Consider the following 15,771-nt stretch of genomic DNA (forward strand, 5'->3'; position numbering starts at 1 on the left):
TGGCATCTGATCAGGCCTTATGAGCGGTCGATAAATTACCGAATCTGGCTAAAACGAAAAATTACTAATACATTCAACTTAAACAGTGGTATGAACCACATAGCACGATAATATTCCTATCTGCTTCCTTATATTGCAAAACATGTCGTCGTTTGAAATAGTTTTTGCCGTTCCTATGGAATGCCAATCATGTGTTGAATCAGTTACCGATGCCCTCAAACCCATTTCTGGACTTGAATCTGTTGACGTTCAACTTGATTCCAATTTAGTGGTAACTAAGGGTACTACATCACCATCAGATATTGTCCGAGCTATTCAAAATACTGGTAGAGATGCTATAATTCGTGGTACAGGTAAGCCTAATTCCGCAGCAGTGTGTATCCTTGAATCATTTGATCCGAAGGATTCAGCTATGCCTGTTAAGGGATTGGCTCGTATAGTTAGTGTCAATGAAAAGGAATGTGTTATAGATTTAACTGTGAATGGATTACCAAAGGGGACATATTATCCATCAGTCCGTCAACTGGGTAATTTATCCAGAGGTGCATTATCTACAGGGGGTTTATATTGTCAATTACAACCTGTTGAAGTAACTCAACCATCTGATATTTCTACCACGATCAATTCCATAGGATCTGCTATTCATAGAGGACTCTCAAGTATTGGACTTTGTTCTGGACAAAGTTTCCTTCATGCTCCTATGAATATATCGGATATCATTGGCCGGAGTGTTATCTTGTCTTCTAAACCCAATACTGTTACGGAGGACTCGCTTTGTGGGGTCATTGCCAGAAGTGCTGGTGCATGGGAAAACGATAAACAAGTGTGTAGTTGTACAGGCAAGACTGTGTGGCAAGAACGTACTGATGCTGTGAACAAAGGTATCACTGCCTAAATAATAGTAATATTAAGTACTAACTGTAGTAATAGTATACTTACAGTAATTATGAATACTAATAGTGTTGTTTAAGATTGTATTATTTCTAATGATTCCAATTACAGAAGTTTCCATCAACGTATTATCAAGCAACATTATCCTTAGCTGTATACAATTTCGGTAACTGTTCCCGACCCATTGGTGTCAGTTAATTCATTCCGTAGTGCTTGCAACGTTTGGTGGTGTACAGTGGCTCAAAAAACTTTTACGTAAGCAAAAACTTGTATAGGAAAATCCTCAAGCCAATATGGTATCTGCTTTCCTACCTATAACCCAGTCTAAGTATAACGTTTACAGCTATCTTGTTTTGGTGGTGCTGCTCCCCATAAGAGTGATCAGGTGAAAGAAGACCCATATCGGTTATATTGTTGTTGATAATCAGATTTCAATACTGCTGCTTATTCTTCAAGAATTAGACGTATCGTATTCCACGATAACTTGCTCTTCAACAGCATGTCAAGTGTTTTAAGACTATATTTAAACGATCGAATAGACTCAATCAAAGCAAAGAGAACGCTAACACTAAATGAGTACTTGAAAAGCCATCATAGTGTTTCCCTCAACGAAATAATCGACGAGATCCATAGCTTTTTGACGGAAGCCACAGAAGTAGATTTACCTGAATCACCTTATTTTATAGAGAAGTTGGTCCTTCAAAGTAATAGCATTAAAGAGTTGCCGTCCAATTTCGTTAAAATAGCTCGAAATTTAACATATTTGGACCTTCATGATAACCAATTAACCTCCTTGTGGGGGTTATCAGAATCTTGTCCCCAGTTGGAGATCTTGGACTTGTCTTCAAACAACTTTGAAGTGTTTCCTAATGAAATTCTACTGTTATCTTCATTACGAGTGCTTTCGCTTGAGAATAACCACTTGAAATATTTGCCACCTTCTGTTAGTGAGTTAACCCATTTGCATCTCTTAGAATTGGAAGGAAATCCCTTGGAATTGCCACCCATAGAAATGATTCAGGAAATTCTGGCTCTGGGATCAGATTCCGACTTGATACACAATTTAAAAGCATATTTTGTGGCAAATGCATCAGTAATCACTGCTAAGATCGAGGATCAACAATCTGATGGTGTAGGCAAGACGCTAGACCTGACCACAGTTGGTACAACTACTACTAGTACCACTGCTTCAACTAGTGCTAGTATCAGTCCTAGTAACACTGCTTCAACTATATCATCGTCTACTACTGCTTTACCTGCAATAGCGACATCCTGCGGTTCTACTAAGTCTAGACCTCTGATGTTGCGTTCTAAAAGTGTATCCGATAAATCAAGAGTTTCCGTAAACGCGTCATCAAAAGCTTCCAGAAGAATGGGTTTGGTGTTGAAACAACCATTACCTGACGATAGTAATGATCTTGGCTCCTCAACCTCGATTCAAAACGCTAGCTTTTACTTTGATGATTCCGATAATGATTTAAAACCCATGGCATTATCAGCTTCTGCTGCTGAATTAACTTTCAATGTTAACAACAACCCTCCAAACCAACCCGTTGGAACGATTACCCCATCATCAAATATAACTGCTGGACCCCCCATCGTTTCTAATTCTACTAACGGATCTCCTTCGTCTTCATTTACTGCATTGCCTCATTCAGGATCCTCCACGAGTTTAACTGTTCCAAATCTAAGTCGCCCAAACAGTAGAAATAGAACAAGATCAAACACATTAAGGGATATAGAACGAATTCTTGACAAACAAGAAATAACAGATATCGAACAAAAATCTGGTGCTTATTTTCGACGTCTATCCACATTACAAGAACTGCCTCAAGACGAACTGATGATGCATTCCTCAAACTATCAGAATTCTAATAATTTATCATCAATGTCATCATTTAGTGGACCTAGTACTATTTCATCAGCACAGATATCAATGAACGTATCCCCTGCAACTTCAGTATCACACACCTCAACGAATGTTGCTCCTTCTATCAATGGAGGAGCTATTGCTGCATCCCACACAACACCCCTAAACCATTCTTCAAGACAACATAGTCTAAGCCATCAAGTTAAAATCTATAAAGAACTGCACCCACCAAGTATAGCAGCAACTGCGTTAAGCGCAAACAGTGGATCTTCAGCTGTTTCCCAAGATAGTTCACCTCTTGTTGTGGCCAAAGGAGGACCCACATTTGAAATTTCACCAATCAAAAACCAATTTACAAGTGCTCAAAATGGTGGCAATACTAATGGAGCTAAGAAGATACGTGATCCCAGTTTGACCCTTAGAGTTTCTAGAAAGATATTGTTCTCTTTCATGGAGTTACAGACAAGTATCCGTCGATTCACAGGATTTTGTGTTGACAAGAAACTTACTATGAAGATGGTACAATTTTTATATTCCAACAAATCTATTATGGAAACTTTAGTCGAAAGTTTGGAACAAATGGAAGACCAGGGTAATAATCTTGATCAAGTTCTTCAATCTTTACAATCTTCAATAACTCAATTTAAGCAAATAATGGAACTTTTGGGTGATAATCTTCCTAGTTTTATCATGAAGACTGATGTGTGCTTTATTCGACTGTTATATTTGTCTCTTTATGGGACCTTCAATGAATTATACAATGGATATCGTGCGCTCGTTCCACATCACAAGCCACCTGTCTTTAACTTGTCTAACCAATATCAACTGTCTTCAGTTTCCACATCATTTTCGCTTGACCCCAAACAGAAAGCTCCAGTTTCGGAGTCAGAAGATGTTGATGAAAGGTTGTATAGAGCCCTTGAGAATTCGATTAACATAGCACAAGTGGTATTTGAAGATTTAACCAAGGCACTTCGTACAAACCCTTTACCATCTCCCCCAGTTACCGGTGGAAGTATTTCCGAAGGTACAATTAGTACTCCTGGTACCGGGTCCACTAATGGTACCAAGACGAGAGAGTTGGCTTCAGTTTGTCAGACATCTATGGATATAACCAAACGGTTAAAGGCTAACTTGGCCACAATCCGGAATAATCCAACATCTAGCACCAAACGGCCATTTTGGGACGATGTCAATTTATTCTTGAAGTCAATTATTCAATTTTTTTCATCTGTCAAACCAATAATGAAAGAAGGTTCTGCATTTTATGAGATTCGTCCATCTATGGCTGTTCTTACCAAGCATACTAAGGATGTGACTGTCTTACTTGAAGTTTCTAGCTACAAGACCATGTTATTAGAGACAACCAATGTTGGTGGTGTGACACCTTCTACGGGACAAGGGCCAATTCCCTTAAATACAGTTCATTCACAAGTCAATCTCACCACTAATTCACATCCTTTGCAGCAAAGTTATCCGTCGGGAGTCAATCTTCTGCAATATGGAGGGAATAATTCTTCTGCAGCATCACGAACACCATTAGTTTCAGGAATGCAATCGATGCTGCTACTGCTGCAATTAAGTTCCGAGCCTATTGTATCTCCTGGATTCACTAGTCCCGATAGTGGTACCAATATTCCAGGAAGCAACTCCACACAATGATAATATGGAGCCGTAGTTGAAAGTATTTTATCCGATATATTAGACTAACTTGTTAGCTATCCTATATAGAAAATGCATTTAATTATAACCCCATAATAAACCCCAAAATTATATTAAAAAGAAATAGAAAAAGAAAGAAAATCGAGAACCAAAATTTAATGTTACCAAGGGCTTTAAACACAGTTTAAAAGCTTAAAGTTGTATGATATTCTTTATCAATTGGAGTTTCTTCTGATTCTTCATGTGAGCTTGATTGGTCCAAGACGTGGCTAAACCAACTTTTGGCGTTCTCGAAAAAAATGGCGCTACCGTTATCAAAGCTTAATATATTTGTTGGTGTAGAATGTGACTGTTGCATCTTATTGATGTCATCGATGTTGAATTGAAGTAAATCAGTAGAAATGATCTTGAGCCTCTTATCCACTAAAATAGCATTATAACCATAATCAAAATGTATATTGTTAAACAAGAGGTTTTCCAATTCGTTGCAATCATAATTAGCGACGTCAAACCTTCCCCATTTGGAAGCAGTGTTCTCTTCGACATAAAATGGTGAGATTTGATTGAATGTTTGACTCGACAGCATAATTGATATCATAATGAAATGCCAATAAGGAATATATGATTTGAACCAGTTGTTTAACTAATGAGATCTCTAATATACTATCTGCATAAATGGGGGTTTAATCGTTGCATTTATATACCAACTTTTAAAATCATGTCCGAGCTAATGATAAAACTCCCCCAATTCCGATAGCCCGAGGGGCATTGTTTAAATTGGTCCATCGGATGATCCCCGATTGCAAAATCTAAATGGAACAATAGGGCATTTAAAAAAGTCTATTGTTCTCATCTGCTGGCGTTTATTTTCCTTATTATCTAAATGAATTTAGGTTTGCATGCATGTCTCCTTATGTAGTATCCCCTTTCTTTGCATAGATATTTTAAGGTTTGAAAGTCCGATGCGCACCTACTTATTCTTTGGGAGCCGGAGCAACGATTGAAAGCTGCCGGACAATAGAACGCGGAGCATGCAATGGAAGGAATCTGAGAAATTAAGGCGAGCATTACAATGCAGTCTTTGTTTAGTTTTAATGGTGACTTGTGCCTATTCATACCCTTTAAAGTATAGTTTTTGTTCACACGCTGAATTTCAGTTTTGTAGTGTGATTGTTGCCTACTTCCAATCACTTCTTTACACTTGAGTTACAATCACAAGTATTATAGCAAAGTGATATGCCTACAATTAAACTCTCGACAACTTGAGATTTAGTTTTCATTGTTGTATTGGAATCTTAAAGGCCAAAAACCTTATCGAAGCAAAATTCTTCCACGTCGTAAGCTTAATAACCTTAATTATAACAAATAGCTTCGGCACATGAAGCTTACATGCTATTTACGCCCTAAACATCTTATCATATTCAAAGCCAAAAAGTATGTTGTTCTCCACCTGTTAGCAAGCATGTGTTCCTCCTTATCCACTGGGCCAACTTATACTTGACAAGGCTACACACAGTACGATTTACATTCTCTGTTTCATTTCATAGCTATACTTAGCCCACTCGTTGCTTTCGTTAATACCTTAATGTAGTATGCACGATGGTTACAACAGTTTCCTATTTAGGAAATGGTCCGAATACCTCTTCCTAATCAGGGTTCAAGTTTCCTCTGCAATACACCCACTTCGGACATGTACAGAAGCACTTGGATTGATCAACAAATATACTAACTTAAATGTTACATAAGCTATAAGTACCAGCTCGGATAGGACCAATCTCCAAATACATTCATCACAGTCAAGGTTCATATAATTTATAGATAGCATAACAAAATGAATGTTCGTAAAACATATACATATTGTACACTAAAGTGCAGCAATAATGGCTCTTTGCTATGGCGGCGCGCTTTAATGATGCCACTCAAGTTTAGAAGGTCCCAGCACTATTCTATTACACTTCGATGTCATCCTCGGGGCAATCAACATCCACATCCATCTTATTAGTGTAATCTCCACCTCCAACTGTAAATCATTGATACCATGGAATAATGTGCGTTTGTGTGTGTTACTCGAGCATCGCCTTATATTCGGAAAAGTGTTCCCCTCATACTCACAACGCTTCATTATTGTTACCCGCCTACCACTTACGCCCTAAAACGGGCCCCGGAAGAATAGAGTTCCGTCATTTCACTACAAATGAGTTTCCTCTTTTAGAAACAGCTCAGTTACACCGGTTATCTCCACCTCAGTTCATATTGCCATATCCTAATGCTATCCTCCTACGCAAACCGGAGCGCGGAAATTGCCCCTTAGTTTACTTTTATATGCAGGGTCTTGATCAAAAGTTTTCATCTCATCAAGTACCACCATACGATAAGGATGAACTAACTCAAGCACTTTCCTTGTTGTAGAAATTACAGACATTTACAGATCATGACTATTGAACTTGAAGAGCCGCCATTGACACGTGATAATCTCCAAGTCTATAAAGACTTATTTGCTGGTACCATTGGTGGGATCTCTCAAGTTCTTGTTGGTCAGCCGTTCGATACTGTGAAGGTCCGGTTACAATCTGCACCTGAGGGAACTTATTCAGGAGCATTAGATGTTATCAAGCAATTAATAAAGAATGAAGGTTTTCGTGGTTTTTATAAGGGAACTTTGACTCCTTTGGTAGGAGTTGGTGCTTGTGTTTCTGTTCAATTTTCAGTCAATGAATTCATGAAACGTCATTATGATGATAAGTTGAATGGTAAGCCTTTAAGTTTGGGTCAATTTTTCAATTGTGGTGCTGTGGCAGGTTTTGCTAACGGGTGTTTGGCTTCTCCTATTGAACATATTCGTATTCGTTTGCAAACACAAACTGGTAATCAAAAACTATTTAATGGTCCGCTTGATTGTGCTAAAAAATTATACCAAACTAATGGATTGGTCCATGGTATTTATAGAGGATTGAGTCCTACATTGATTAGAGAGTCTATTGGATTGGGTATTTATTTCGCTACGTATGAAGCATTGATTAAAAGAGAATTATCATCGCATACCAACTTGATCCGGAAAGATATTCCGGGTTGGAAATTATGTCTCTTTGGGGGTTTATCCGGTTATACTTTATGGATAGCTATTTATCCAGTGGATGTGATCAAATCAAAATTACAAACTGATTCCTTAACTCTGCCAAAGTATAAATCTTCTCTTGATGTTATAAAGGATATTACCAAAAGTTCTGGTATAAAGGGGTTTTATAGAGGGTTCATTCCAACCATATTGAGAGCTGCACCAGCCAATGGTGCTACTTTTGCTGCCTTTGAAATCACAATGAGACTCATAAGCTGATTAATCCGACTTATTAATATTATTATTATTATAGTTATTGTACACTAGTCTTACATAAGCCTAATAGATCTACCTATCTCTTGCTCATTATCATCATTCTCCTTTGTCGTGTCGTTGTGGGTTGTAGTCAGATATGTAGCCAACATTCTCAGGAGCAGAGTCAAAAACTTCCATATGATTTGTGGTGGTGGCTTCGTGCATTCCTTCATAATCTTCCGGACTCAAAACTCGGATAAACTCAACATAATCAGAAATAAATTCACCATTGAATTCATATTCATCTGTTCCCATCAATTCCAATTCTTCTTCGTCATCCGGTGAATTTAAACCCTCTTCTTCCTTTGGATTCTTAGTTCCACTCAATTCTTGTCTCAATCGGGCATTGAAGTTCTTATCTAATCGTAAGTGCAATCCAGGAATGACGTCAATAACATATAGTAGCACGCTACTCATAATAAGAACATAGATACTAGTGACAGTACAACCTAATATCTGATATGCAAATTGAATCCAATGGTGGGCAATCCACCCTCCTTTGGATTTATAGTTGGCTTCTGCTAGTAACCCTGTCAATAAGGATCCTGCCCAACCACAACATAAATGAATAGCTGCAAGATCAAAAACATCGTCCAATCCAAATACGTATTTCAATCGTGTTGCAACATTCCCTACTACTGCTCCTACAACACCATAAACAAATGATTTCCAAAGTGAGGTAGGTGATACAACATATCCACCACCAGGAGTAAAGCATACTAAGCCTGCCATAGCACCTGAACAAAATGAAACCATAGATAGCTTTCTTGTTGGTCCAAGCAGGAGTAACAGCTCCTTGTATCTTCTGCAATCTAAACCAGTATTACGGGAAACAACTGATAATAGTTGTAGTTGAGAAGTATGAGTTTCGAGTGATCTTCGACTACCTTCCATAGAAAGTGACCTCCTCTTACGGAGCACTGTACAATCTCCGGAACCAGATCTTATTCGATTTATTAGAGGGAAAGATCCAGAAGGGGTCTCCTGAGTTGGTTGAGGTGATCGTAACTCATTCTGGTCTTCAAGAGGAATTGCTGAATAATAATAATCAATAGCCAGCCATACCAAACCACCCACACATGATGTTAAAACAGTCGATATAAAGATTAGGATACTGGAAATTGAGAAGGTGAATTCACATCCAGCTATAAATCCACACCAACCAAACACTATGAAAACAGTTCCAATAACAATGTAACCAATATTATATGGCTTGTAATTGTACAATATTTTTGGATTCCGATGACCTAAAATATAAGAGTAAGCAACTCCCGTAAACCCGCACACAATGTGAATACAATTACCTCCAGCAAAGTCTAATACTGGGAACTTGTTGTATTCGACAGAAAGCCAGCCATTCCTATTCCAGAACCAGTATGTAACAGGGTTGTAGATTATCACCAGCCAACATAAGAAAAACACAAACATTGGGAAAATACGTCCTCTTTCTGCAATAGCAGCAGGGAAGGTAAGCGTGACGCAGATGATCTTCATCCAGGCATTGAACAAAAAGTGTGCAACAGTGTACGTTTCACCTCTCAGAGTAGTAAATATAAGTTGGTTTGGATCACGGATCTGACGAAGAACAGCAAAGTCCAAGTTCCCAATAAATCTATTTGAGGAACTGGAATAGCAAAGAGAGTAACCCCAAATGAACCATTCAATAAATGTAAAGCATATCAAGTAAAGCGGCGTTGCTATCATTGTGAGTGAAGATCTTCTCTGTAGCAAACCCGCATAAAATAACATAATGCCTAAGACCACAAACACTAATAATCCGCAGCATAATAGAATATAGAGCGTATCAACCGCAAGAACAACATCTTCTTTTGCAAGCAGTGATGCCATTGCTGTCGCCCGAGTCTCTCGTGGATCCTTTTCTTCTTACAATTTAGTAGGTACCCCGGTATCGACGCCGCAGTTTCGTCAGTATATCTGTATGTCAAGTATGCGTAAACGAAATGATGGTACTTTTTTAACCCAAACTGCATCTGCTCATCTTCTTTTCCTATTAGAGATCTCCGCAGTCTGCTTAACATTAGCGCAAGCACGACTTTGGTGATTACGATCTCTATCAGGTTCCTCAACTTTTATGCCAACAATACTCGTTGTAGCAGAATTCACATGTCTTTGGTATCGTGTAATTAAAATTGTAGTTATCGTTGAGCCCAAAGCGTATTCTATCAAATTCTCGCTTCATAAATGCACAGTTCAAGCACACAGCATACAATGTGGAGTTCATGTTTGTGGCAAGATTGAATCCGTTGTTCATGGCTCTGTATATCTCGGTCTTATTGTATTGAAGTTGAAACGTTGAATAATTGGTAGGAAAGGAAAGGTGCGAATTTGCGTTGTAGATGATAAGCGGAGGAAGGTAACCTGCTGATGATAAGGATGTGAACGAAGAATTCGCAATGAAGGTACTCATTACTGGGTAATCTCTTTGCATATCACAACCGAAGAAGAGAGCATGATTGTTTAATCCGTTTTCTATTAGCTCTTCTTCCGAGGGAACAAAGGGAAATACTGCTCGCCGTAGGTCGTTGCTTTTATTCTCAGGTAAGGAGAACCATGGTATCACATAACTGCTATTTGCACTATGGTATCTTCTCTGAGATTGGTTTAGAGTGGTTCCATTGGGATACCCATTCCAATCTGCCGTCATATCGTAAGCAAGTATCACATCCACTGGCCTCTCTGGTACAAGGAATGGTTGGAATGGAATGTTTTGTCCGTCATCGCCTCCGTCAATAAGAAACATATCTCTATTCTGGGTGAGCAGCAAGTCTCTGTTATCTTTTGCACCTTTATGGAACCCATAAAAGGGATTTGGTGATATCACGGCTTGGCCCAAATGGAACTCAGGGTTCTTCAAATGGACTAGATCTGGTCCTAATCCTATAAGCTTAAGGGAGGCCTCTACAGCAGCTAATGATTTGAGGGCTGAGTTGGAAAGAAACTGGTACAACACTAATAGCACTCTGTTGAAAAGTGACGACGAGGTGGCCATAACAAAACTGGCTGTATCGTATCCCAGAATACACATTGAAGTGTTTGCAAGCTCCGTAGGGATAGCAGAAGTGCCATTGTAAAACGGAGTACCCAAGTACTTAACGGGAACAAAAGCCTTAAGATAAGAGTCCCATGACCCGAACTCATAGGGAGTGAACTCCATGAGAAATGAATTGTAGCAGTTGGAAGAAGTAAGATTGGTGCTGATAGATGCCACTATAGGGAATGGCTGTTGATGGCGTAGAAAGGAAGGGTTGTTTGTTGCCATGGAAAGGGAAATACCTGGGTTCTGTTTATCTGCTGCAAACACATTGTATGATAGGGCTCTTCCCCAATAATCAGTAAGAGAGATGTAATAGCCTGCTTGTCTTTTAGCCTTCACTTCAGAATGCAATCGTTCATAGTAAGCAAATAGACCGCTGGCTACCTTACTTGTTGAATTATTTGGTGATGATGAAGGCTTGGTAATAAACGCTACTGCAGTTGAGTTCCCCTTCTTCTTCTGGCCAATCATTGATTGAACAAGGTTATCAAAAAATCCACCCTTAGAGTAAATCATGTCAGCTATATGTCTTTTGTGGATGCTCTTTGTCATTTTCTGTTCAAACAACAATCCTGATAGCCATGACATCCACAACATATCGTTGGATCCTTTGGGACTCTGCTTTGCATCAGCATATAGTTTTTGTTGGACCTGTGACGGATCGAGCTCCAGGATCCCCTGTAGAAGAGTCTGGTCGATATTCCATACTGATTCATTAGTATCTTGCATTTTCCATAGAGGGGTGTTATCGTTGATGAAATTACTAACCACAAGCCAAGATCCCCCACTAATACCTCCAATGTATGAGAGTGCCTGGTACAACCCTTGTACGCGGAAACCGAGACTCGATTCGTTGGAATTTGATGGACTTCTATTATCGAATGCTGATAGGATACCTGCACCAAGAAGCATTGATCTATAACCACCTCCAGATATAGCCAACGCAAGGGAGATCCCCTGTGTTCGCGATAACTTGAACTGATCAAAGTCAAAGTGAGGGATCTTATTATCCTCAAACAATTGTCGGATATGAGCCTTTGTTACCTTAGATCGAGATTCTATATACTTCTGTTCGTCGACACTAAGACCCTTTATAGTCTTAGTATAAGCTGTGTTGAATGTTTTGCTGTTTTATAGTGTTGATTGTACTTACAATTGCCTCTCTTACAAGCTCTTCCGATGAACAGTGAACTGGGAACGGCGCATACAGTCTAGTAGTAGTATTAATCAGAGAACAGACGACACCAGATACGATGACGAACCACAAATAGAGAAGGAGATTGGAAATAGTCGTCATGTTCTACAGGGTAAATAAAAGTGTAGTCGATATACTTTTTTCCCTTCCTTTGGCTGCAAATAAAATTAGTATGTGGGTCGCAAAATATATAGCGAACAATTATATAAAATTACAGAACAGTTATATTTTAACGTAGTGTATTTAATCTATAACATACGAGGAGTTTTAAACAAAAGTAAAAACCTACATAGAATTAAGTATATATGGAAGCTTAAATAACAACAAAAATGAATGGAAAAATTAACCAGGAATGGAATCAAATACAAAAACTCTAAAATCAAGAACCCGTTTAAAGATATAATCGTTGTGTTTTATTACACCTCCAACTTTCTTCGACTTTTTATTCTCTAAGTGCCGACCCGAAATGCTTAATCTTCATCAGAAGAAACATAAGCATCACCCAATTCCTTCTTCTTCTTCATTCTTTCCTTCTTCTTCTTTCTCAACTCAGCAGAAGACAACTTAGACTTCTTCTTACCAGCGGCAATCTTGTTACCCATGGCATCAAACTTGTCTTCTTCGTCTTCCTTCTTTTCCAATCTTGGACCAGAACCTTGACCTTGGACCCAGTTGTGACCAGATGGGGTCATCTTACCGTCCAAAACAGCCCAGACTTCTTCAGTCAAATCCTTGGTGAATTCAGCAGAGTGAGTAATGATAACAATACCACCTTCGAAAGTCTTCAAAGCCTTAGACAAAGCTCCCAAAGAATCTCTATCCAAATAGTTAGTAGGCTCATCCAAGACAATCAAATGAGGTCTTTGCCAGGTACAAGCAGCCAAGACCAACTTAACCTTTTGACCACCAGACAAACCTCTGATACGAGAGTGAGAAACCAATTCAGGGTCCAAACCCAACATGTTACAGTGCTCTTCGATTTCCTTTCTGGTTAATGGTCTAAATTGACCGGAAGCCAAAGCTTCCTTCATATCAACTTCAGCAACCATCTTACTGTGGGTTTCAACCAATTCACCTCTTGGTAACCAAGTGTTGTCCATAGACATCATAGGAACCCATCTTTCATTCTTCATACCAACATTGTCACCCAACAACCAGGAGATTTCATATTCGTAAGAGTTCTTGAACTTTCTTCTGGCGTGGATACCAGCAATTCTTCTTTCAGAACCTTCAATCTTGAAGATCTTGTTCATTCCCTTTTCATCATCTTCGTTGATTTGTCTGTTGGCTCTGTCCATGGTTTCTCTATCTTCACCAGTTTGGAATCTCCATTGAATATATTCAGATGGAGTCTTGTCCAAATGATTATCAATATGAGCAAAAGCATGTTGCTTAATGTAAGCGATACGACAGTTTTCGTGAACGTAAACTTCACCCTCAGTTGGCAACAATTCACCGGTCAAGACGTTAATCAAGGTAGACTTACCAGCACCGTTAGGACCGATAACAGCAATTCTAGATGAAAGAGAAACTTGGAAGTTAATTCCAGAAATTTGAGGCTTGCTGGTACCAGGGTATTGGAAAGTCATGTTAGAAACCTTAACAATAGCCTTTTGCTTAGTCTTGACACCTTCCAAGAAACCTGGTTCAGGGAAGCTAAATGAAACTTCAGAGGCTCCCAATTCGTAGTAAGATTGAGCAGAAGGACACTTCTTGACGAATTCAGACAAGTTACCCTTGTACTTTCTTAACTTGAAACCTTCGTAGTGGATAATGTATTGAACAACATTGTCCAAGAAACCGGAATCGTGAGAAACGATGATGGAAGTGATGCCACAAGTGTTCAAGTAGTTAACCAACCAAGCAACGTTAACAGTATCCAAATGGTTAGTAGGTTCATCCAACAACAAGATATCAGCATTCTTCAAGACAGCTCTGGCCAAAGCCAACTTCATCTTCCAACCACCAGACAAGGAGGAGATTGGCATTTGAATCATTTCGTCGGAGAAGGAGAATTCAGTCAACTTTTCAATGACAGCTTCCTTGGTCAAACCAACTTCACCATCTTGGATGACGAAATCAACCAAAGAGGTTTCAGCGTGAGTACCGTCAATGTCGTGTTCGACGTAGACAGTCTTACATTCTTCTTGGGTTGGGAAACCTTCGACTTGACCATTAGCAATAGCTCTCATCAAGGTAGACTTACCAGCACCGTTAGGACCACACAAACCATATCTTCTGTTTCTCTTTAATCTGAATTGGGTCTTGTTCAACAAGATCTTAGCACCATAGGCCAAAGAGAACTCACAGTTACACAAGTCTTCTCCATCATCTTCTTCATCAAGGAAAGCTGGTGGTTGAGGGATGTTGTCAATGGCTCTCTTTCTGAATTCTTCAATGATTTCCTTAGCTTCCTTTTCGTGCAAGAAAATGGTAGCAAAAGGCAAAACAGCTTCAATCCAAGCTTCAGGTTGAATTTGTCTTTCGTCAACCAAATCACCAGCAATAGCGGCAATGTATCTCTTGGCAACATCGAATCTAGCAGCAACCTTTTGGTCCTTGGTCAATTCGTTAAAGATATCTAAAGTGACATCAATGTCACCTGCGGTGGAGATTTCAGGAATAACATCACCTTCCTTAATGTCACCAACTCTTCTCAAAGTGTTCAAAGCTTGTTGAGTCTTTCCTCTAGCTTCTGGGTCTGCAATGATACTAAAGTTTTGCTTCAAGGCAGGTAACAAAGAAGACATGAAAGGGGCAACAACTTGAGGGTCTTCGACCAACTTACACATGTTGTCAACAATGACAGCAGCCTTTCTCTTGATGGCAGTGTCTCTTTCAGCAAGACCTCTGGAAAGCAAAGGAGCCATGATAGACAAAGTGGCCATAGTAACTTCAGAAACAAAAGTAGTAGCACCTAACAAGTGAACGGTTTCGGAAACTTCAGTTGGGTTGGCAATACAGTCAATCAATCTTGGAATAAACTTTTCGATATCCTTGTTGTCGATGGTTTCGGTAGATTTGGTCATGGTGACGAGAGCAGCTTCCTTAACTTCCTTCTTGGTATCCCACATAGCTTCAGAGAGAACTGGGATCAACTCAGGCATTCTTAAAGCAACTTGGTCCTTAGCGGTGTCAACCAAAGCAGAAACAGCGTCCAAGACAGCAATCTTTTCTTGCCACTTGTTGGTAGTCTTCAAACTTTCAACCAACTTAGGTAAGAAGATCTTGATAGCCTTAGGGGAGATAGCCTTGGCCAAAGCCAAAAGAGATTCAGCAGCAACAGCTTGAACATCCTTGTTCTTGTCACCAGCCTTAGCAGCAATGGAGGTGGTCATGTTGATGACATAAGGTTCAACAGATGGTGACAAGTTGTTAGGAGAAGCAATGTGGCCAACAGCCTTCAAAGCAGCAATAGAAAGTTCAGCATTCTTCTTGTTGTTGATCTCCTTTTCCAAATCTTGGAAGAATTCGAGAGGAACGTCATGTTCAACAATTGAACTGTTCAAGAAAGAGGCAACGTTAGAAGCAGCCTCATCCTTGTCGGTGGCAACGTTTAACTTGGCCAACAACTGAGAAAGCACATCAGTTGAGTACTTGGATTCAGATTCAGTAGTCATGTTGATCCGTAATGCAAACTGAAGAGAAAAGTTCCAACTAAACAAAAAGAAGAAGAAAGTTATGCAATTTTATTTCTCAGGGACAACAGATTATATTTAAGGGATGAG

General features: G+C 39.3%; 6 protein-coding genes across 6 annotated transcripts; 3 read left to right on the plus strand and 3 right to left on the minus strand.

Annotated features, from left to right (window-relative positions):
- Positions 1 to 142: 142 nt before the first annotated feature.
- Positions 143 to 895, plus strand: CCS1 (copper chaperone; the record flags this gene model as incomplete). The annotated part of the gene is made up of 1 exon (XM_043192424.1): positions 143 to 895. The coding sequence occupies one exon, from the start codon at positions 143 to 145 to the stop codon at positions 893 to 895; it is 753 nt and encodes a 250-aa protein (XP_043048088.1).
- Positions 896 to 1,390: 495 nt separating this feature from the next.
- Positions 1,391 to 4,423, plus strand: SOG2 (Sog2p; the record flags this gene model as incomplete). The annotated part of the gene is made up of 1 exon (XM_043192425.1): positions 1,391 to 4,423. One exon carries the CDS (start codon positions 1,391 to 1,393, stop codon positions 4,421 to 4,423), a length of 3,033 nt encoding a protein of 1,010 aa, XP_043048089.1.
- A 184-nt stretch (positions 4,424 to 4,607) lies between these two features.
- Positions 4,608 to 5,021, minus strand: KQ657_001635 (uncharacterized protein; the record flags this gene model as incomplete). The annotated part of the gene is made up of 1 exon (XM_043192426.1): positions 4,608 to 5,021. The coding sequence occupies one exon, from the start codon at positions 5,019 to 5,021 to the stop codon at positions 4,608 to 4,610; it is 414 nt and encodes a 137-aa protein (XP_043048090.1).
- Positions 5,022 to 6,854: 1,833 nt separating this feature from the next.
- Positions 6,855 to 7,757, plus strand: YMC1 (organic acid transporter; the record flags this gene model as incomplete). Its single annotated transcript, XM_043192427.1, has 1 exon — positions 6,855 to 7,757. One exon carries the CDS (start codon positions 6,855 to 6,857, stop codon positions 7,755 to 7,757), a length of 903 nt encoding a protein of 300 aa, XP_043048091.1.
- A 93-nt stretch (positions 7,758 to 7,850) lies between these two features.
- On the minus strand, positions 7,851 to 12,145 carry KQ657_001637 (uncharacterized protein; the record flags this gene model as incomplete). The annotated part of the gene is made up of 4 exons (XM_043192428.1): positions 7,851 to 9,417; positions 10,022 to 10,067; positions 10,380 to 11,974; positions 12,111 to 12,145. The coding sequence occupies 4 exons, from the start codon at positions 12,143 to 12,145 to the stop codon at positions 7,851 to 7,853; spliced, it is 3,243 nt and encodes a 1,080-aa protein (XP_043048092.1).
- A 368-nt stretch (positions 12,146 to 12,513) lies between these two features.
- CEF3 (translation elongation factor EF-3) lies at positions 12,514 to 15,663 on the minus strand (the record flags this gene model as incomplete). The annotated part of the gene is made up of 1 exon (XM_043192429.1): positions 12,514 to 15,663. The coding sequence occupies one exon, from the start codon at positions 15,661 to 15,663 to the stop codon at positions 12,514 to 12,516; it is 3,150 nt and encodes a 1,049-aa protein (XP_043048093.1).
- Positions 15,664 to 15,771: the final 108 nt, after the last annotated feature.

This window comes from Scheffersomyces spartinae (assembly GCF_019049425.1).
Source record: "Scheffersomyces spartinae strain ARV_011 chromosome Unknown scaffold_17, whole genome shotgun sequence".
NCBI classification, from domain to species: domain Eukaryota; kingdom Fungi; phylum Ascomycota; class Pichiomycetes; order Serinales; family Debaryomycetaceae; genus Lizanozyma; species Lizanozyma spartinae.